This window comes from Ochotona princeps, chromosome 30 (genome assembly GCF_030435755.1).
Source record: "Ochotona princeps isolate mOchPri1 chromosome 30, mOchPri1.hap1, whole genome shotgun sequence".
In the NCBI taxonomy this organism is placed as follows: domain Eukaryota; kingdom Metazoa; phylum Chordata; class Mammalia; order Lagomorpha; family Ochotonidae; genus Ochotona; species Ochotona princeps.
The window spans coordinates 20,168,036-20,189,844 of NC_080861.1; the positions used below are offsets into that span (position 1 = coordinate 20,168,036).

Consider the following 21,809-nt stretch of genomic DNA (forward strand, 5'->3'; position numbering starts at 1 on the left):
AACCAACCACCGGAACTATGGAGAATTACGCAACTGAACCCTGAATTCACACACTACGGACAAGTCCAGACTGAGAAACACGGGTCAGCCACTAAATTACTGGGCCTGTTCACCTACAGCAGGACTACTGAGTGAGACTTCAGGCTGCACATGGCCAGGTTGTACACGTGAGCTGCTGAGAGTTTGGTGGGCTCAGCTTTCGTTAGCATTCCCCCGGTCCCAGGAGAAACTGGGATACGGGGCCAGGGGCCAGGCCAGCGTCGAGCAGACGCCTGGCTGCGTCACTGGAGTCACTGGCAGAAACCTAGCAGGCTACAAGGAACGGATCCCCCAGAGCAAACTCCTTTTCTACCGAGTCAAAAGCCTGAAAATGATGACGGACTCTTCCACTTCCGATATCAACCACCACCGCCACACTTGTGCTGTGGAAAACCGAACCAAACACTAACAGCAAATCCTTGTGCTACCTGGAGGTGCTGGGAACTTCAGCTTGCACATCAAAGGCTAAATTCCGCTCCCCAGAGGGCATCTGGGCCAGTCTCCCTGCCCACAAGGCTTGGGCCACACAACAGCACACATTCAATACCAAACTGGGCTCATCCCAAGGAAACACGGTCACCCAGCCCAGCACCCAGAAGACAGAAGGACAGAGCTGTGGGGTCACGGGCTTTGCTTCCTACCGCATCCAGCAGAGAACGGGAGAGAAGCAACCTTCCTCTTTGGCTGACAACACGTGAGGAGGAGGAGGCTGGCGCTTCTCCGAGATGTCGCCACCCCACACAAGTGCCCCGAGCTTACACAAGGACTTGCAGTACGTGCAGCAGGCAATCAGGGCCATGACCTCTCCTGGCACAGTTGGCAGGATAAGGCGGCCACGCCGGACACAAGGAGTGGTGATGTTCACAGCCATCTGCCCTCTCTCCCAGCAGCCACCTCCCGAGGCCCTGGCCCTGGCCCTGGCCTGCCCCGGGAGGAAACCAACTCCTGCTGGCCCAGGGTGCTGGGAAGACCGCGTGGGCCCCACGGTCACTGGCACCTCTCTGTGGTCCTCACTGGCTTCCCTCTCCTGCCAATTCCGCCGGGGATGGCTTCCCAGTTACCAAGGCTTTTTTGCAAACAAAATCGCTGCCCTTCCCTACCCCGGGCACCCACCTGCAAGCCAGCAGCGTACCCAGAGATCTCAGCTCACTTAAAAGGAAGAACCAGGGACCCTGGCTGCCTGTCTCCTGTGACCTGCCTTCCACAGAGCTGGAGGCCAAGTACACCAAACGAAGGCAGCATCTCTCCAGGCTACCAGAAGTGCGTGTGGCAGGAAATCCAGGAGGAGCAGATAGAGGCCCCATGACCCCAAGGATGCCGACCCACGGCCTAGCCGGCTCCCTCTGCAAAGGACACAAGCCAGAAAAGAGACAGACCCCGTACCTGGGGGAGCTGCCAGGGCCACACCGGCAGGTGGTGCCCCCTTCTGGCTACACGGACTCCCAAGTGCACCCCGGAGGGCATCACTGTGGCTAGGCAGTCAACCACCTGCCTGAGAAAGGGCCACGGCTCCCAGAACCCTCCTCCCCCCCTCCCCGGCAGCCCAAGGGACACCAGGGTGACAAGGTGCATGGCCCCGCAGAGCCAGGCTCAGGCTCACAAGGCCCGATGGGAACCCACACGGGCAGGAGGCGTCAGGTCACTGGCTGGTGGTTCTCTGGCTGCTTGGGGGGGTGGGGGTGCGGGCGTGGTGGGCAGAGGAGCCAGGAACGCCCCCACACTGCCTGAGGAGAAAAGCTAAAGAAATCAGATATGGCACTTTTCAATAAATATCTTAAAGCTTTGTAAAGAAATAGGCGGAGAAGAAAAAGCAACTGCTGTAAGGCCCGTTTTGCCATGAAAAATATTCTCAAAGCCAGGGAGAAAAAAACTCCACAGCACGAAACCAAAGAGTTGACAAAAGAAGAGAGAGAGAGAGAGAGAGAGAGAGAATCGTTTGCCGAGACCAGAACAGGCCACCTGTCGCCATAACCACGTGGCCAGCCCACACCTTGACACATGAAGACAGAACCAGCCCGCAGAGGAAGGCCCCGTGGCCTCTCCCCAGCACCCATGCCCAAGCCCCCAACCCATCCCCAGGGAAAAGAACAACCCCGGCCCCAGATCCAGCCCCCAGAGCCCTGAGCGGGCAGCAGGTGCCAAGTGGCAAAAGGTGCCTCCCACGCCACCCCTCGGTGTCACTGCCCACCAGCGGTAAAACACCTGCCAGCAAGCCCCGAGAGCCCTCCCCGTGGGGTCGTACCAAGTCAGAGTGTTGACAAAAGGTTTTTCTGCATGGGGGGTCACGGAGGGGTGGGTGTGAGCAGCCATGACCCGAGCCAACCCGTCCTCACCGCCCAAGGCGCCCCACCTGCCTGCCCACCTGCCTGCCCCCCGCGCTATTTACACAGGGCGCCGGAAACAGAATGGCCACCGCACTCCCCAGAAGACACCAGCCGGGTGGGATTGCCTTTTTTTTTTTTTAACCTTTTTTTTTTCTTTTTCTCTATTTCTTTTAAAGTTCCTATTGTAAAACCTAACTTACATGAAAATATACTCACTACAGGACAACGCAACTAACAAAATAGATAATAAAACTTACACAAGTAGAAAAATCTGAGGTATTTCTGGTTTGAGGTGGTCTGTGGTCGTGAAGTTTTCATTCTTTTTTACTTTTTCAAAATTGAAACCTCGGAAGCCACACAGCCAAAGCGTTGTGTGTGTGTACGTGTGGATGCAAGTGTTGTTGCTTGGAGAAAAAAAAAAAAAATTTCGCATATTTCATAAATTAACAAATAAAATCAGATCTTGAAACAGCAGCATTAAGAACATTCACTAAGAGCAAGGTCATGGCGGAATAGAAAAAACGGTTTTTTCAGTAATATGCACCACTTGGAGGGGTCTAGAGAAAGCGGAGTCCAGGAGCCACAGAAAGGGGGCAGTCCCCGTCACCACACTGGCCACAGCAGACCTGCGGGGGGCGCGTCCCTCAACTGCTCCAGGAGGAAAGGGGGGCCCCCAGCGCTCCCCCAACCATCGTGTCTCACGAAGAACGCATCGCCCCGCTCCGATCACGCCCACCCTCCCACAGCCGCGGGCTCGGGCGGCCACCTCCGAGGCGGGCCCGGTGCTCCGGCTCTCTCCAGACCCCTGCCCGCAGCGCTCTCGCCCCGGCCCCTTGCCCGAGGCCTGGTTACCTGAGAAGTAGCCTCCACAGCAGGGCACGCACGCGGCTCCACGCGTGCCCGAGTCCAGTGTCGCTCTCTGCCAGAGCCCGCCCCGTCCACGCGCGTGGTCCTCCCGCCAGCCCCGCTCACGCCCTGCTCCCCCTGAGCACCGCCCCAGGGAGATCCAGGGCCGTTCGGGGCCCGGGGCGGCTGTGGTTTCTGAAATTCGTCCAGGGGAGACCACCCAGCCACCCACCCACCCGGGCAGGGTGGGGCGGGGCGGGCAGGAAGGGGTGCTCTGATGTAACAGTCTTCAAGGGTCCTCTAGGTAGAGTGCAGCATTAAGTTTCCTAAGACCGGAGATGGGTGGGTGGGGTGTCACAGATTCCGGGGGCACAGAGGGAGGCAGGACAGGCGCCCCGGGGGACAGGAGGCGGCACAGGCTCTGCAGCAGGGCGCTGGTTGGGCATTCACAGCTCAGCACCCCAACACCTGCTGGCGTGTCCGCTGTTTGCGATACAGTAGAGCGAGATGCTGGTAAAAACTGATCCAATCTCCCCAAAAAAAAATAACATTAAGAATAATTATTATAATAATTATAATAATAATAAAAAGTCAAGGTAAAATAGCAGCTGCATTGTATGTGTCTGTCGGTGTTTGTGGGATTTCCAAAACAAAACACAACTTTTCTTTTTCCTTTCTTCTTCTTCTTCAGATCCGCCCAGTCTGGACGGACGCGCGTGGCCCGGGGTTAGATGCTCGACTCCTTAGGGGGCAGGTCCACGTTCGTGACGGAGGTCACCAGGGAGACGAGGCAGTCCGAGGCGGTGCCGTTGACGGACCTCCGGATCAGGGACACCCGCTCCTCCACGCAGCCGGCCGACAGACGAGCCTCGGCGTCGTGGTCCCAGCACTCCTCGATGGTCACGCAGAGCTGGGCCAGGCCCTGCACACAGTGTGGGGAGAGGGCGTGGCCCTCGTTAGGACCATCCAGCCGCCCCACAGCTGCAGGCCATCAACCAGGGGCTGCAGCACCCCCAGGAACTGGCAAGCCTGCTGTATGGGGTGGACCCAGCCTGAGTCCACTGGCCTCCATGCACTGCTCAAGGCCAGACTGAACCCCAACACAGGAAGACAGAGAAGCCAGGCCCCGCCTGGGGGTGGACGCAGCTGTGCACCCGACACAGTGACATTCGGCCCAAGCCCTTCATAAAGCCACAATCCTGCAGCACCAGAGGGTAAAACTGAGCCAGAAAATTCTAGAAAATTGTAGAAAATTCTAGAAAATTCTCCACACCTCCCGGAGCCCAGGGGACGCAGCTGCCTCGCCCTCTCCCTACACCCCTGCAGAGCCGCTTCCCGCCCCTCACCGGGTGCTTGAGCCAGTGGTCCTTGATGGTGGGCCTCTTCTTGTTATGCACCACGACCTCCTGCAGCTCCTCCAGGGAGGGGTGCTGGCCGATCTCCTCCTCGAAGGGCAGCATGTACTCATCTACGGGTCCTGGGGGGGGGACAGCGCTAGGGGGGGTCAGCCCGAGGTCCTGTGGCTCCGGGACCCCTGTCCCTAAGGGCTCGGCTCACTCACCATCGGCGGCCTTGCAGCGTGACACCAGCTCCCACAGCACCAGCCCCATGGCGTACATGTCAATGCGCAGGAAGGCGTCCCTCTGGAAGTTGATGGCTCCTTCCAGCACCTCGGGGGCCATGTACCGTCTTGTGCCCACCTGGACAAGGGACAGACGGCAGGGTCTTCAGTCACTGACCCTGCACGGATTCGCACAGCACGAGGGCACCGGAGCCTCAGCCTGTGTGTTCCAGAGGGGGCGGGCAAGACCTTGCAATTCACAGCAGGGAATCAAAGATGCCTTGCTGTCACCACACGGCTGTCACGGCTCAACTGCCACAGGCCCAGTGGAATCATACTACCAGGGCAACTCAAAAATATCTCAAGACTAATAATATAATATAATATAAAATATATAATATAATATAATATAATATAATATATGATATGATATAGCAGGGCCCAGTGCGGTAGCCTAGCAGCTAAAGTTCTCTCCTTGCACGCACCGGGATCCCATATGGATGCAGGTTGTGTCCTGGCGGCCCCGCTTCCTATCCAGCTCCCTGCCTGTGCCCTAGGAAAGCAGTCGTGGACGGCCCAAAGACTTGGGCTCCTGCGCCCATATGGGAGACCTGGAGGAAGTTCCTGGTTCCTGGCTTCAGACTGGCTCAGTTCTAGCCATTGCAGCCGCTTGGGGAGTGAGTAAACGGATGGAAGATCTTGCTCTCTGTCTCTCTTCCTCTCTGAATATCTGACCTTCCAATAAAAATAAATAAATCTTTAAAGAATATACTGTACTGAAACATCCAACAGTAAGAACTGGAATGGGTTGAAGGCCAGTCAGGAAAGGCCACTGTTCCTGCCAGGACAGGAAGTGGATTAAGTAGGGCTGGCCCATGGACCCACTGGTATGCGTGAGGTCTGGCAATGGGAGAGGTTCTGATGGAGGAGCCAGGGAAACTGCTCTGGCAGGACACAGACCCTGCAGGTGAGCACACGAACCACGATAGGGAGCAGTCCAGAATAGGCCAGGGAACCGTACCCACTGGCAAACATTTGGCATAGGTCGGGGGCAGACCAAGCTGAACCGGTTCACACCACCTGCTGGCAAATCCGAGCACCAGAACAGAGTGGGTTGGGCCAGGTTTGGTTGTAACACATACCAGTACACATTACAGCTGGGATTGGGTGCATGCTGGGCTGGGCTAGACTATAACCCTCATCAGCGTCAGCTGGAACTGGGAGTGGCCCAGGCCGGGCCAGGCTACAGCACCCACTGGCAAATGCTGAGGTGAAGGAGACCATGCCAGACTGGGCCGCAGCACCCAACCAGCACATGCAAGAAACAGGGAGGGAATGGGTAAAGCTGGAAGGGGGAATGTGGAGGGCTCCCCCTGCTGGACAGCCACTCCCACTAGAGAGCATGGGTTGGGATGGGGGCAGACAGATGAGGCAGGGCTACAACACCTATGGGCCTCATAGGAGCTAGATCAAGGAAAAGCCAGGCTGGGCTGACTGTCCCTACTGGTGCAAACATAAATCAGAATGGGTGAGGGTTGGTTGGGCTTTGCTGCAGCATCCGATAGCAGATGCTGGCACCGGGGGCCTAGTTCTATCAAGCTAAACTGCAGAACCACCTGGGAAATGCTTGATCCAGCAGTGGGAGTAGCCCAGTAGGGAAACAGTGGGCACCTCCCTCTTGGGTTACCAGTACCACTGGAGAGCATGAAAATCAGGACAGGGACGGGGGTGGCTAGACAGAAAGGCATCCGCCAGCATGTGTGTGAGCTGGATAGTAGGGCTGGTTGGGTTAAAACAGACTTTAGTGCCCATTGACATGTACAAGAGCTGAATGGGAATTAGGACAGACTGGAACAGTCCGTTGTACCTACTGGCAAGCATGGGAACCAGAGCAGGGGGCCGGCCTAGTGGGGGTTATTGTGGGCTGCTCCGACCAGGCGGCAGCTCCCACTGGTTTTTGGGAGGGCCGAGTGTGTACTGGACAGAATCAGGCTGGACTGCAAGACCCATTGGTTCATGTGGAAGACAGGGCTGGAAACAGAACCGACCCAGCAATGGCAACCAACAGCTGACTGGGGCACAGTGGACTGTACCGGACTCTGTACTGGCAAGCACACATAAGAGTCCAGCCTGGGATGACCTCAGATGAAGTTTCTTTGGGGATCCCTCCAATTGAACTGCTGATCTCAGAACCCCAACCATGAAGGTTCCACGGTCTGACTGTGGAGTGCATGTGTCAGAGCTGAGCCTCCTCACAGGCTCAGACGGAGCAGTGGACAGCATGTCCAGGTGCACATGGAGGATATGGCAGTACATTGGAGCCTGCAGAGGGCACCTGGGACCACAACAGAGGACGGAGGACAGAACAAATCAATCAACTACCCCAGTCATGTGTTGGCAGTGACAATCTGGGCAAATGGAGACTCTAAGGTGGACTATGTCACCCAGTGGCTTCTGGAGAGATTTCATTGTGCTTGGAACGGCAAGATTAGCAGCAATTCAGAACTGCTGAACTCTCAAAACCACTTGAGCAGGACCCTCAGAGCGTGCCCCACATCAGAGACCTGGGATGGGTGGGAAGCTGGATGGGGCTTCTCCCTTTATCTCCCCCTTTACCCCAGAGACAGAACAAAAGAAAAAAAGAGAGAGAGAATGTGGAAACAATGGTCTTACCCACTTTCCTGTAGCCCTTGACCCTCTGTGCCCTAATCAACTATGTAAAGGTTGTCAAAAAAAGTAATTTCAAAAAATATATATATATACTATACTATAATACGGTGGCACAGACGCTGCTCGGCATGCCAACAACCCATTTCGGAGTGCCTGGCTACAGGGTGCAGCTCTGCCCACCACTACAGCTTCCTGCTCACGTACACGCTGGAAAACAGCAGACAACGGTTCTTGTCAATCATGTGGGAGACCTAGACTGACCCAGCTCCTGCCAATTTTCTCCGTGTGCGGGAGCCACACCAGCACGCAGGCCTGCGTCGCCCACGGAGGGAGAAAGACACCTGTTTCACACGGTGACCCTCACACCTCATCCGGTCCAGATTCCCTCCTGTTTCCCCCCACACCCCCCGGCTTGTTACCTGCCCATGGGTGTCGCCTGGAGGCTTCCCCGGCTCAAACCTGACGGCCAGGCCAAAGTCAGCCAGCACAGCGGTGAGGTCACTCTTCAGCAGGACGTTCTTGCTCTTGAAGTCCCTGTGGAGACAGTGGGCCAGGATGGCCATCGACAACCTGCTCTGGCCTTGGCCTGTGCCTGACCTCTTGGCTCCCACCTCACGTGCCCCAGGAGTGCCTCAGTGCAGACGCCAAACCAGGAGAGCAGCTCCCGGAGCGCATGGCGGATGCAGGCAGACCCGACATGACTGCAGACAGAGGCTGCTGCCAGGGCGGCCAACGTTAACACCCACCCCGGGGGGCTGGCCAGAGCCTGTCCTGGTCCCCGCCCCCTCAGGCACGATGGCCCAGGATGCGTGATCTCCAATACCAACAGGAATTTGAAATTGGCTGGCTGCGGATCCTGCAGAGGCCCGAGGTGGCGCTCTGCACTCCAGCACCACACACACGGCTCCAGCTCCTCCTTTGCGGGGCTGACACAGCCTGTACCAGCCTGGCTGTGAGAACCGGAGTAAAAGACAGCCAGAAAGCTTAGGGCCACCCCTGACACCCGGACAGGGCACTGCTGTTAAGGTGACCATGGAGGGGTTGACACTCAAGCGTGGTTCCATCCTGGCTTAGGACTTGTGTTGCCGGGTCGAGTCCCAGACACTCGGGTTCTGATGCAGTTCCCTGCCAAGGCTCCTAAGAAGGCAGCAAAGGATGCCCGAACTGTGGGAGACCAGGACGGCTTGCTGCCTTTGGCTTTGGCCTAGACCAGCCCTGGTGGATGTGGCCATTTGGGGCATGAACCAGCAGGTGGAGACCAATCTCTTTGTCTCTGGCACTCTGCCTTTCAAATAAATAAATAAGCCTTTAAGAACGTTTCAAAATGTACCTCAAGGACTCTGAAAGTCTCTGAGGCTCTCTGAGAAAATCTGCAAGCTCAAAATAATTTTCCCCAATAATCCCTTATTTGCCTTGTCTAAGCTCATTCTCTAGAGGACGAGGGATGCCGTTACTGTCACAGCCAGTGGAAGGTGTGTGCCTTAGCCAGGGAAGCACCCACAGAGAGGAGCCACATTCACAGGATTCCTTTGTGAGTATACAACAAGATTTGAGAGCGGCGGAGCTAACCATCAGATCCAAGCTGCAGAGTCAGCACTTTCTTGTGTGGCCACCAGAGGGCACCAGAAAACCAGCGTGGGCGACCCCAGGACCTGCTCACGGAAGGCCAGGTCATGTGTCCACTTGCCTCCGCCACAACACCAGCGGATCAAGCAGCTGTCCTCCCACCCCCCTGCTCCCACCCACCCCCGCTGCAGGGAAGGCACCTGCTATATACCCAGGTACCTGTGGGCAATGGACGGCTTGTGGCCCTCGCCGCGGCACCAGGGCACATCCTCGTGCAGGTAGGAAAGGCCTCGGGACATAGTCTCCGCCACGTGACACAGCTCGTTCCAGGTGATGATGTTCCCCTTGAGGTAATCCGTGAGGGAGCCCTAAGGGAAGGCAGCACAGATCTTGGGCAAGGCCCCGGCACCCAGTTCTGGGAAGGACGGCCAGCAGGACAGAGGCCTGTGCTAAGCCTGGTGTCCACGCAGATCCGAGGATGCTGTGTAGAGGGTCGGCCCTCTGTGGACACGGGCGCAGGCAGGGTCCACCTGATGGGGGGGTGGCTCACCTTGTCGTGGAAAGCCGTGATGAGCCACAGCTCCACTTCCAGGTTGGAGCCTCGCTTCTCGGCAGCAATGAACTGCAGCAGGTTCTCATGCTTCATGCCGGGCGTGCTGAAGATCTCCCACTCACTCTGCCATGACTGCTTGTCCTGCGGCGGAGGACACTGCTCAGCTCCTGTTGCCCAAGCCCTGGCCTCCCCGGCCCCAGCACCCACAGGGCCCAGAAGCCTGAGCCGGGGCTGAGCCCTGGGCCACCAGACCAGTGCCGGAGAAGCACCTGGAGACCCAGCATGTGACAAGCAGAGCTAGGCCTGGCTCCCCTTCGGAGAGGCCAGAGGCCCTGGAGCCGATCCGAAGCCACATTCAGATATCAAAAATCAAAGCGTGCGGGCCCGGCGGCGTGGCCTAGCGGCTAAAGTCCTTGCCTTGAACGCGCCGGGATCCCACATGGGCGCCGGTTCTAATCCCGGCAGCTCCACTTCCCATCCAGCTCCCTGCTTGTGGCCTGGGAAAGCAGTCGAGGATGGCCCAACACCTTGGGACACTGCACCCGCGTGGGAGACCCGGAAGAGGTTCCTGGTTCCCGGCTTCGGATTGGCGCGCACCGGCCTGTTGCGGCTCACTTGGGGAGTGAATCATCGGACGGAGGATCTTCCTCTCTGTCTCTCCTCCTCTCTGTATATCTGACTTTGTAATGAAATAAATAAGTCTTTATAAAAAAAAAAATCGAAGCGTGGGGCGGGACGGGGGAACCCTCCCTGGTATGGTGACATAGCGTGCTAATCCTCCACCTACAGTGCCAGCTTATGATCGGCATGCCAGTTCATGTCCTGGTTGCTCAACCTTTTTTTAAAAAAAGATTTTACATTTATATATATATGTGTATATATATATATATATATATATATATATATATATATATAGTATTTATTTTATTTTTATTTGCCAAGTCAGATATACAGAGAGGAAGAGAGACAGAGAGAAAGATCTTCCATCTGATGATTCACTCCCCAAGTGACCGCAACAGCCAGTGCTGCACCGATCTGAAGCAAGGAGCCAGGAACTTCCTCCAGGTCTCCCACGTGGGTGCAGAGTCTCAAGGCTTTGGGCTGTCCTCAACTGCTTTCCCAGGCCACAAGCAGGGAGCTGGATGGGAAGTGAGGCTGCCAGGATTAGAACCAGCGCCCATATGGGATGCCGGCGTATTCCAGGCGAGGACTTTAGCTGCTAGGTCACTGCGCTGGGCCCAGATTTTATAATTTTTGTTGGAAAGTCACATATTCAGAGAGGAATATCTTCCATTCACTGATTCATTCCACAAGCGGCCAGCCAGAGCAGATCCAAAGCCAGGGTCCCAAAGCCCATAAGCAGGAAACTGAAAAGAAAGTGGAGCTGACGGGATTAGAACTTGCACCCATATGGAATCTCGACGCTTTGAAGGCGAGGACCTTGGCCACTAGGCTAACACACTGGGCCCTGCTCAACTTCTAATACAGCTTCCTGCTTATGGTCTGGGCCACATTGAGAAATACCGGGAAAGTGGGCCTGTGAACCCACATGGGAGACCAGGAAGAAGCTCGAGGTTCCAGGCTCCAGACTGGCTCAGCTCCAGCCAGTGCAGCTGCTTAGGGAGTGCACCAGTGAATGCAAGATCTCTTTGCACACCTCTCTGTAAATCTGCCTTCCCAATAAAAATAAACAGATCTTTTAAAAAAAAAAAAAAAAGGAAGCAGGGAGGGAGGAAGGAGGCCCGGAAGGCCAAGTGTTTCACAGTTTGCAAAGCCCTGGTCCCATCATAAAACGTCATTGCTAAGCCCTGGTCCCATCATAAAACCTCATTGCAGCGTGGGACCCGGGCACCAGTCACTGCAGGCTGGCTCAGCAGCGCCCCCCTCAGGAGGCTCACTTCTCTCTCACCTCCCTCCTCCGCCCCCTTCCCCAAGGCCGGGGGGGGCTCCAGCTGAAGCCACAGTGGCCATGGACACTCTGGAGCCCCTGGAACGCTCACCTGCAGCGGGAAGATCTTGACAGCCACAAAGTCGTTCATGAGCTGGGCCTTCCAGACGCAGCCAAAGCGGCCCCGGGCCTTGATCTCCAGTAGCTGAAGCGGCTTCAGGCCCACCAGAGGGGACGGTGGTGGAGGCCCCGGGTCCTGCGGACGAGCACAGGGCTGGGTAGACCTGGTTCAGCCTGCACACCTCTCCCCTGCCCCGGCACAGCCACACAGTCTCACCTCATGAATGTCTACATGGCCGTAGGGAGGCTTGCGATGCCGGTATATCCAGAAAGCCAGCAGGACGATGAGGGAGAGGCCCCCGATGGGCAGCAGCAAATAGGCCAGCACCGTGAGTAGGGTGGGAGCTGTCGGGGGTGGCTCGTAGGTGACTGGGGGACACACGGGGAGCCCTGTGTCACACAGCCCGCCCGCTCATACACCCAGGCAGCCCTCTGGCCACGACCACCCCACGCACCAGCCAGGCTCTCTCTAGTTCCAGGAGAGCCCAGGACTCAGGCCCCTCACCTTCTGGGCCGCCGGCCTCTGGCAGGTGGGTGAACCGCTCATTGCAAAAGTTGCCTTCGCAACAGCAGAAATATACCTGGGGATTCTCCTCTGTGGCCACGCACTCCTGCCTAGGGGCAAAGATTTCCAAACAGCCCCTCAGCCTGCAGGCAGGTGGGACTCCCAGCCCCACCCAGCCCCACCCAGCCCCGCCCTGCCCCGCCCAGCCCAGCAGGGCTTCACAGTGCCTCCTGAGACAGCGAGGCAGGACAGGAGCAGCCAGGACTTGCTCCCTGACACCCCTGCTCAGGGCTGGGGCCTGGCAAGTGCGATGGCCGGAGGGCTCCAGACCTTGGGCACCTGCTGGGATGCCCTGAGACCCCTGGGGCCAGCGGGGCCACAGCACACCTGTCGTAGCAGTTGAAGTCATCCAGCCAGCAACCCTTCTTGACGAGCTCAATGGTGCCGGAGCTGTTGCGCCAGGAGGCATAGCAGTGCAGCCGCTTGTCCTGCTCGCCCTCGCAGCGCTCCAGGCCACTCTGGTTGGTACGCTCCAGCTCCCAGTTGGCATTGTAGTAGATGCACTCGCGTGTCTTGGCTTCCCCGCGCCCGGAGCCTGCACCCCAGAGAGGAGGCAGCTGAGTGGAGCCTGCACCCCAGGGGGGAGGCGTCAGGCTGGACTCCACCCCACGTGCAGGCTCAGCAGCACCAGCCGGACCCTCCTGGCCTCTGTCCCACTGCAGGGACCGCAGGCCTAGGCAAGGGGGAGGCAGGAGAGCTGGTACCACTGAGGGGCTCGCATGAGCAGCTGGCTGAACTGGCGGACTGCGTACCCGAGGCCACAGAAATGAACAAAGGGCCCTCACGGTGGTGTTTATAAAAATGCCTAATTCCAGGCCAGCTCTATTCCCCCAAGGATGGGGGCAGAATGAGCATGTTAGCCGTTCCTCTCGGCCTCAGGTGGTGCAGGTGCACACCCAGGGACCATCTCAGGATACTCTCCTGGTGCTCCCATCCTCCATCCTGCTCCCCAAGGCCCTTCTACGCACAGCAGTCACACCTGGGCTACGGGATGTCACAGAGGATCAAGTCACTGGGGCTGGAGAGGCAGCTGGCGGCTGAGGTGGCCACAGACACAGGCTGTCCTCCCAGCCAGGCTGGACCTGCAGCAACCTCCAGGCACGGGACCAGACTGTCACCTGCCTAGGCAAGTGCCTTCCTCCAGATGTGGCTTCGCTCACCAGACCTGCCTCCTTACCAACCCCTACAGCACAACCCTAGGCCCTCAGGAGCCCATCCATCAGCTGTGATGGGAGAGCTCGGCCCCTCGTGTTCCCCTGGTGGCTCCTGTAATGGAGGCAGCCGGGCGCATGCTCGGCCTCTCCACCAGAACCCCTCGTGGACACAGGGCAGGAGTCAGCACCACCCACCCACCTACCCTTCTCTCCTTGACTTCCTGGGCCTGCTCCCCAGGCCACTGCCATGGACAGGACCCGTGGGGAAAGGATTTGGAGCGCCAAATGTCAAGGCTGCAGGGAGCACCGAGGGTTCCAGGATCTCAGCCTAGCCCAAGGCAGCCTTGAGCAGCCCACACAGCCAGGCTGTGTGACCCTGTGCACCACCTAGCCACTTACAGCTGTGCCACTCTCTGCTGCCTGCGGTGGTCACTCACAGCGCATGCCCCGCCAGAGCAGTGGACTCCAAGCTCCACGTGGTACCCAGTGCCCCTGCCATACCACAGCCCACCTCTGCTGCCAGCTGGAGACCCCAGGGCCCCCCCCAACTCTGCTTCTTCACATACATGGCTATTTATAGTCTCTGGCACAACTCCAACAGCAAGGCCACCTCGGCCTTTTAATAGGCAAGGGCTCCCGCCTACGCCCATGGAGCCAGGCACCTACGCATGGGAGGCTTCCCTTTGGCCCCCAACCCACCCAGCCAGCCAGCCAGCCAGTCCCGCCAGAGGAAGCTGTGCTCCCAGCACTGAAGGTCCCCCCAACTCCAGGGCTGGAGGCCTGCTGCACCCCAAGTCATAGTCAACACAGCCATCAGCCTCCAATGGCACGTCTCCGGGGATACAAGTGAGGACGCCCAGGACGCATGGCAAGTAGCCTCCAGCCTGGTGGAAAGCGGCCCTTCTGTGTGCTCCACACCTTATGACCAAGAAGGGCAAACACAACTCACAGACACACTTCATACCGCAACGCATGTACACACACAAAGAGAGAGAGATCCTACTCCCAGTCAAAATTGCAGGGAGCAAGACCTAAAGGAACCGGCCTGCAGAGGAAGGTCCCATCGCAAGCAGCTCATGCAGTGGACAAATCCTGGCCTCCTGGGAGGGGCTCAGCATGCAGTGGGGGGAAGAAGCATGGTGGCAGGAGATGGGGGTTTGGAGCCAAAGAGCTCCAGGTTTGGGGTGTCCCACAGGAACCTCCACAGGCAGCAGGCGCCCATCCCTACCCAGGTGTGCACTGGGCGTCTAACAGGAAACAGCTCGTCCAGTCCTCATGCTACATAACTCAGAGGTTAAGTAATTCACTCAAGTTATCAGAGTTAAAACAAGGTTTCACACGCTCCCCACGCTGTGGCTCTGAAATGCATCCATGCCCAGCGCTGTGTAACAGTCTGGCACATGACCTTGCCACGTCTCGGGTTTCCACGCTCTTTTGCTGGACTTGGGCTGCTTGTGTTGGTCTATCTGAGCAAAGCCTCTTGGACCCCCCCTCCCCTCGCTCTTCTTCCTACGCTTACACCTGTGGGCGCCCACCCGAGGCAGCAAACACAAGAGTCAGAGGTCTGAGGAGCCTGTGGGCCTGGTCCCACTTATATTCCCACGTGGCACAGTTCTGAGCCGTGCCCCGAGTGCTCCCTCCCGCTGCTCCACGGGGCTGCTCTTCCAAGAGCTGCAGGAATTCTCCGCGTGTTCCTCGTGGGCAAGTGTTGCCTGCTTGCCTTTGCGCCTGTGACCCCCATCAGCCACTCCACGCTCGGATGCTATCACAGCCCTGATGGTTCTGTGGGATCTCCCGCGTTTATTTGAAATCTTTCTGGCTCTCGGTGCCAGCACGATGGCTCAACTGACTGAACCTCTGCCTGCATGCGCCTGCATCCCACGCGGGAGCTGGTTCGTGTCCCAGCCACTCCACTTCCATCCAGTTCCCTGATAATACATTCTAAGAAGGCAGTGGGAAACGGCCCCGTGAGGAAGACCAGGAGAGGGTTCCAAGCTCCTGGCTCTGACATGGTCCACCACTGGCCATGGTGGCCATCTGAGGAGTGAACCCAGCAAATCCAGGATTTTTCTCTGTAACTCTGCTTTCCAAATCAATCAATCTTTAGTGAAAACAAAGAGTATAAAAGCCTCAAGTGAATAGCTGTCATCTTTTCCAAATTACATATAATGTGTTACTTGTATGGATGTCCATTACTGAGTAAGTTTTTGGTTTGTTTTTTTCTGTGGGTTTTTTGTGTTGGTGTTTGGCTTTTGTTTTGCTGTGTTTGATTTTGCTATTTTCCTACCTACCTCCAAACCAAGATGTGATTTACACACTACCATTTGTTTTTACTGCCATTTTTAGATTTATTTATTTTTTATTGGGAAGGCAGATTTACAGAGATGGAAAAACAGAAAGATCTTCATCCGCTGTTTCACTCCCCAAGTGGCTGCAATAGCCGGAGCTGAGCCAACCTGAAGCCAGGAGCCAGGAGCCTCTTCCCGGGTCTCCCACATGGGTACAGGGTCCCAAGGCTTTGGGACGTTCTCAACTGCTTTCCCAGGCCACAAGCAGGGAGCTGGATGGGAAATAGGGCAGCCAGGATGCGAAACAACCAAGGCCCACATGAGATCCTGGTGCAAGCAAGGCAAGGATTTAACCACTGAGCTATCACAGTGCTCGCTCTCGCGCTCTCTCTCTCTCTCTCTCTCTCTCTCTCTCTCTCTATATATATATATATATATATACACACATATATATGATTTATTTATTTTTATTGCAAAGTCCAGATACAGAAAGGAGAAACAGAGAAGATCCTCCATCCATTGATTCACTCCCCAGGCAGCAGCAATGGCCAGAGCTGTGCCAATCTGAAGCCAGGAGCCTGGAGCCTCTTCCGGGTCTCCCACATGGGTGCAGGGTCCCGGTCCCAAGGCTTTGGGCCATCCTCGACTGCAAGCAGGGAGCTGGATGGGAAGCGGGGCTGCTGAGATTAGAACCGGCGCCCACATGGGATCCCAGCACATGCAAGGTGAAGATTTTAGCCATTAGGCTACCATGCCTGGTCCCTTATATATTTTAAGATTTATCTATTTATATTGGAAAGGCAGAGCTACAGATGGAAAAGAGACACAAAGAGAGATCTCCCTTTCAGTAGTTCACTCCTCAACTGGCCACAATGGCTGAAGCTGAACCAAACCAAAGCCAGGAGTCAGGAGCTTCTTCCGGGTCTCCCAGATGACTGCAGGAGCCCAAGGCCTTGGGCCGTCCTCATGCCCCTGCTGTTTTCCCAAGCACACTGGCAGGCAGCTGGATCACAAGTGCAGTAGCCGGGATTCAAACTGGCACCACTGGCCCAGGAGGGGGCTTAGCGTGCTAAGCCCATGTCGGCTCCACAGCTGATCTGGTCTGTCCATGCACCCACCAGCTTGTCTGCCCCTCTCCCCTCTGGGACGTGGTCCTTCCAGAGACGGTCAGTACGGAAGCCTTCCTGGTTTTCCCACCGAGTCCCTTTGCTTTTTTTTTTTCCCCCCTGAATCATAGCTTGCATGAACACAAGACTAGAGACAAGGTCATCTTCTCTCTGCACCCTGGGAATGAAGGAGACTCTGCCCTGGCTGACTTCTTAAATCTTCCTTGCAGTTCCACATGGAATGTGGCTGAGCAGGTGTATAAGCTGAGGCACCTGCTTGGCTCCCTGGCCATGTCGTCTCTGCCCTGAGGGAAGTGGCCTGGATGTAGACACTGCCTCGGGAGGCAGTGAACTGGTTATAAAGGGAAAAGTCTGGGGCCCAGCACAATGGCTCAACTGACTAATCCTCCACCTTCAAGTGCCAACATCCCATACGGGCACCGGTTTGTATCCCAGCTGCTCTATTTCCCATTCAGCACCTTGTTTGTGCCCTGGAAAGGCAGTGGAGGACGGCTCAAAGCCTTGGGACCCTGCACCCACGTGGGAGACCCAGAGGAAGCTCCTGGCTTCGGATCAGCTTCAGTTCTGGCCACTGCGGCCACTTGGGGAGTGAACCAGAAGGTGGAAGATCTTACCGTATCTCATTCTCTCTGCAGCTCTACCTTTCTGAGAAAACAATGGATGAATCTTTCTTAAATAAATACATGAATCAAAGGACAAGCCTGGCTCCTCCTGTTCTGCTTCCTTATGATGAGGCACAGCAGCCCTCACCCACGGTGGGTGCTGTCCACCGGAGCTTCCCAGCCCCCAGACCCACGAGCCACACACATACTGTTTACAAATTACCCAGCCCGCACCACTCCCTTACATCATAAAAAGATACAAATGCATCTTCCTTTTATGTTTTCAAGCCTGGATCCTTGCATATGGGATGGGAAGATGCTGAAGCCACGTCAGAGGTGTACATACAAACAGGAAAACCCATTCTAATAGTGAATACATCAACTGGTCATGTCCGGAGAGAAGCAGCATCTATGAGAACTGTTCTCCTAAAACTGAGACGCCCATCTGAAGTGAAACATTCAAAACTAGGCTGAAGGGAAACGGAAGGATATACTTGTGCCGTGCCAATTCAAGGTGGCGTGGCTGTGAGTCAAACCCCACCGCACTGAGACGTCGAACTGGTTAAACCATGCCTGAGGAAGACCCCGTCAGCTCAAAACTTTCCAAGACCACTACACTCCAAAGACAGCTGGAACGTTTCTACTTTAACGCGAAACAGTATGTTCCAACTTTTGAGTTGTTTGTCCTAAATTAAGAACCTGTGGTGCTGCATTGGCGCACGATGCTGGGGAAGGCCACCCCAGGCAGGGGTGCCAAGCCCTGCTGCTGTGACTATGGCAGGCGACAGAAGGGGACAGACCAGAGTTGGGGGGCTTATCTGAGATATACAGATGATTGTTAAGGGCTTTCATAGACCAAGCCACTGCACCTGCAGGCAAGCGAGAGAGCTGGGACAGCGTTCATGGAGAGACCCACTGGGTCTCCCAAGACCAGGCTGCTGCACCTACCAACCTACGCAAGAGCCAGATTTGGCAGACGGTCTGGTAAGGGTTCTGGAGACTTCTCCCAGCCAGGCCATTGCATCTACTGAATGCAAGTAACGACACGCTTGCCTTCCACCCCCTCACCCCCCGCTCTAGACCCAGGAGGAAAGACATTTCTCTCACCCACCATCTCCCCTCCACCTCTCTCCATCCCAGTCAGTGGCCCACGTGGGTCTGCCATTTCCCCGAACTTTGTAATAGACAAAAACAAAAACCAAAAGAACCTGTATGGCCCCAGGGTGTCTTTTTGGACGGCTGGGGTACGCTCCCAGAATGCATCACTGAAATAGTTACAGCTTTCAAGCGAGTCCTGAAATCCAGGAGGAAGAATTCTCTGGAAGAACATCTCCGCTCTTCTTGGTCATCTGTATTCCTAAATTATTTTCCTCTGAGGATTAACTAGCTTTTCCTGCATTTACCAAGATACCACTCGTCTCTACTCCTTCACAAAGTGAACAGGCTATCTTAGAGTGATTTTTAAATTGTCCTCTCAGGGCTGGCATTGTGGCACAGCAGGTGATCACACAGCACGAGCATCTTACATGCGTGCCTGTTCGAGTCCTGACTTCCGATCAGCTCCCTGTTAATGAACCTAGGAAAGCAGTATGAGGGTGGCCCAAGTGTCTGCACCCATGTGGGAGACCTGAAAAATCCCCTGGTTTTCTGGTCTTCGCTTGACTCAGCGTTGGTTGTTACAACCATTTGGGGGAGTAGACCAGTGGATAGAAGAATTCTCTGTAACTCTGCCTTTCAAAAAATAAAATAGATCTTTAAATACTTTAATATAGTCATTCTATAGTTAGGATATAGTATTTTACAATCCGCTGGACAGACAGGGACAGAAAGAGAGAGACTTTCCATCTTCTGGTCCACTTTCCAGATGTCTGAAGCAGCTGGGCATTTGGCCAGGGCAGTCAGGAGCTTAGAACTCAATCCAGGTTTCCCATGTGGGGTAACAGGAACCCAACTACTTCAGCCATCACACAGGCAGGAAGCTAGAATCAGAAGCAAAGCCCAAACTCAAATTCAACTTAGGCAGTATCTTCGGTACCAGACCAAATGCCCACCCCACGGGTTCTATTTGCGAAATTTTACTAAGGATTTGTACATATATGTTCACCCGAGATATTAGTTCTCTGTATCTGAACTGTTCTATGTTGCCCTCTTTTTCACTTTTTTTCTTAAAGATTTTTCTTATTTTTATTGGAAAGACAGCTTTTTTACAGAGGAGAAACAGAAAGATCTTCCGTCCACTGGTTCACTCACAGTTGGAGCTGAGCTGATCCAAAGCCAGGAGCCAGGAGCTTCTTCTGGGTTTCCCACGCAGGTCCCAAGGCTTTGGGCCATCCTCTGATGCTTTCTCAGGCCACAATGAGGGAACTCATGGGAAGTGGAACAGATGGGATACGAACCAGCGCTCGTAGGGGATGCTGGCACTTACAGGTAGGAGACAAGCCAACTGAGCCATCACACGGAGCCCTTTCGTTGACTTTTCTTTCTTTCTTTCTTATTTGAAAGGCAGAGTGGGACATTCCGTCCACCAGTTCACTCTCCTCGATGCCCATTAACAGCTGGGACTGGAACATGATCTGACAGCTTTACTATATTCTTGCACAATGTTCAAGCCTTTGGGAGGGAGGGCATTGTGGTGGCAGCAGAGAGAACTGCCACTTGGGATGCCAACATCCCCCAGCAGAGTGCCTGGATCCCATCCTGGCTCTGCCTGCATTCAGCTCTCTGCTGGCACACCCGAGAGGCGGCAGATGGTGGCAGAGGTGCCTGGGCTGCTGTGGCCCAGACAGGAGTTCTGAAGGCAGTTTGGGTGCCTAGCTCAGTGTGGCCCAACCCCAGCTGTGTCAAGCATTTAGCAAGCGAAGCAGTGGGTAGATGTCTTCGTATTTTATGCATTTCAAGTTCAAAAACACACTATCTGTCCCACAAAATCCATGAGAATTTACATTTCATTGTTCATTCCTCTCTGTATCTCGGCTCTTCCATCTGAAGCATTGTCTTTTTTTAAAGATTTACTTATTTTTTATTACAAAGTCAGATATACAGAGAGGAGGAGAGACAGAGAGGAAGATCTTCCATCCGATGATTCACTCCCCAGGTGACTGCAAAGGCCAGTGCTGCGCCAATCTGAAGCCAGGAACCTGGAACTTCCTCCAGGTCTCCCACACGGGTGCAGGGTCCCAAAGCATTGGGCCGTCCTCTCCTGCTTTCCCAGGCCACAAGCAGGGAGCTGGATGGGAAGTGGAGCTGCCGGGATTAGAACCAGCGTCCATATGGGATCCCGTGGCGCGATCAAGGCGAGGACTTAAGCCATTAGGCCACGCCACCGGGCCCGAAGCATTGTCTTTCTACCCAAAGAACACCCTTTGTTCTTTTTTAAGGTTTTTTTACTTTGACGGTTTAAATCTCTAGTGCCCTGCCAGCCATGTGGGAGACCCGGCAGAAGCTCGGCTTTGGCCTGGCCCAGCTCCGGCGATTGTGACTGTTTGGGGAGTGAACCAGCAGATGGCGCTCCTACCTGCTCTCTATAACACTTTCAAATAAACAAATCTATCTTTTTTTTTTTTTTTAAGATTTATTTATTTTATTGGAAAGGCAGATGTACAGAGAGGAGGAGAGACAGAGAGGAAGATCTTCCGTCCGATGATTCACTCCCCAAGCAACCGCAATGGCTGGAGCTGAGACAATCTGAAGGCAGGAGCCTCTTCCAGGTCTTCCACGCGGGTGCAGGGTCCTAACACTTTGGGCCGTCCTCGACCGTTTTCCCAGGCCACAAGCAGGGAGCTGGAGGGGAAGTGGAGCAGCTGGGACATGAACCAGTGCCCATATGGGATCCTGGCACATGCAAGGTGAGGACTTTAGCCACTAGGCTACTGCGCCAGGCCCTAACTGCATTTTTCCATGATCTTTCTGAAGTATCCTGGTAAGACGTATGCCTACACAGTTGGGTTCATTCCTGCCACTGTCTGGGATACCTGGATTGAATTCTGGGATCCCAGGCTCAGCCCACCCAGCACAGCCATCAAAGGGCAGTAAGTAAAAACTCAGTCTTACTCTCCATCCAGCTTCTCTCTCACTCTGGCTCATGACTTGTTTTCAGGAAGGGGCAATGTTGTGCCAAAGCAGGTTAAACCGCCACTTTTTTTTTTTAAGATTTATTTATTTTTACTGGAAAGTCATATTTTCAGAGAGGAGATACAGAGAGAACAGAGAGGAAGATGTTCCACTCACTCATTCTCTTCTCAAGTGACCGCAACAGCCTGAGCCGAGTCAACCTGAAGCCAGCAGCTTCTTCCGGGTCTCCCACACAGGTGCAGGGTCCCAAGGCCTTGGGCTGTCCTCGACTGCTCTCCCAGGCTACAAACAGGGAGCTGGATGGGAAACGGGGCTGCCAGGATACCAACTGGCACCCATATGGGATCCTGGCACATGCAAGGTGAGGACTTTAGCCACTAGGCTACTGTGCCAGGCCCCATGTGCTACCATTTCGAATCCAACTCCCTGCTAATG

The 21,809-nt window shown here is 55.3% G+C and overlaps 1 protein-coding gene across 2 annotated transcripts in view; it reads right to left on the reverse strand.

Moving 5' to 3' along the window:
- Positions 1–3,754: 3,754 nt before the first annotated feature.
- The window catches only part of ACVR2B (activin A receptor type 2B), a 28,815-nt gene continuing 10,760 nt past the window's right edge, over positions 3,755–21,809 (reverse strand). For both annotated transcript variants that reach the window (XM_058657209.1, XM_058657208.1), the window contains exons 2-11: positions 12,460–12,667; positions 12,073–12,182; positions 11,785–11,936; positions 11,560–11,703; positions 9,557–9,700; positions 9,226–9,374; positions 7,860–7,974; positions 4,771–4,909; positions 4,556–4,686; positions 3,755–4,131 (exon numbers count right to left, since the gene is read on the reverse strand). In XM_058657209.1, coding sequence (XP_058513192.1) covers positions 3,937–4,131; positions 4,556–4,686; positions 4,771–4,909; positions 7,860–7,974; positions 9,226–9,374; positions 9,557–9,700; positions 11,560–11,703; positions 11,785–11,936; positions 12,073–12,182; positions 12,460–12,667 — 1,487 coding nt within the window. In that variant the 3' untranslated portion in view covers positions 3,755–3,936. The remainder of the gene's footprint in view (positions 4,132–4,555; positions 4,687–4,770; positions 4,910–7,859; positions 7,975–9,225; positions 9,375–9,556; positions 9,701–11,559; positions 11,704–11,784; positions 11,937–12,072; positions 12,183–12,459; positions 12,668–21,809) is intronic.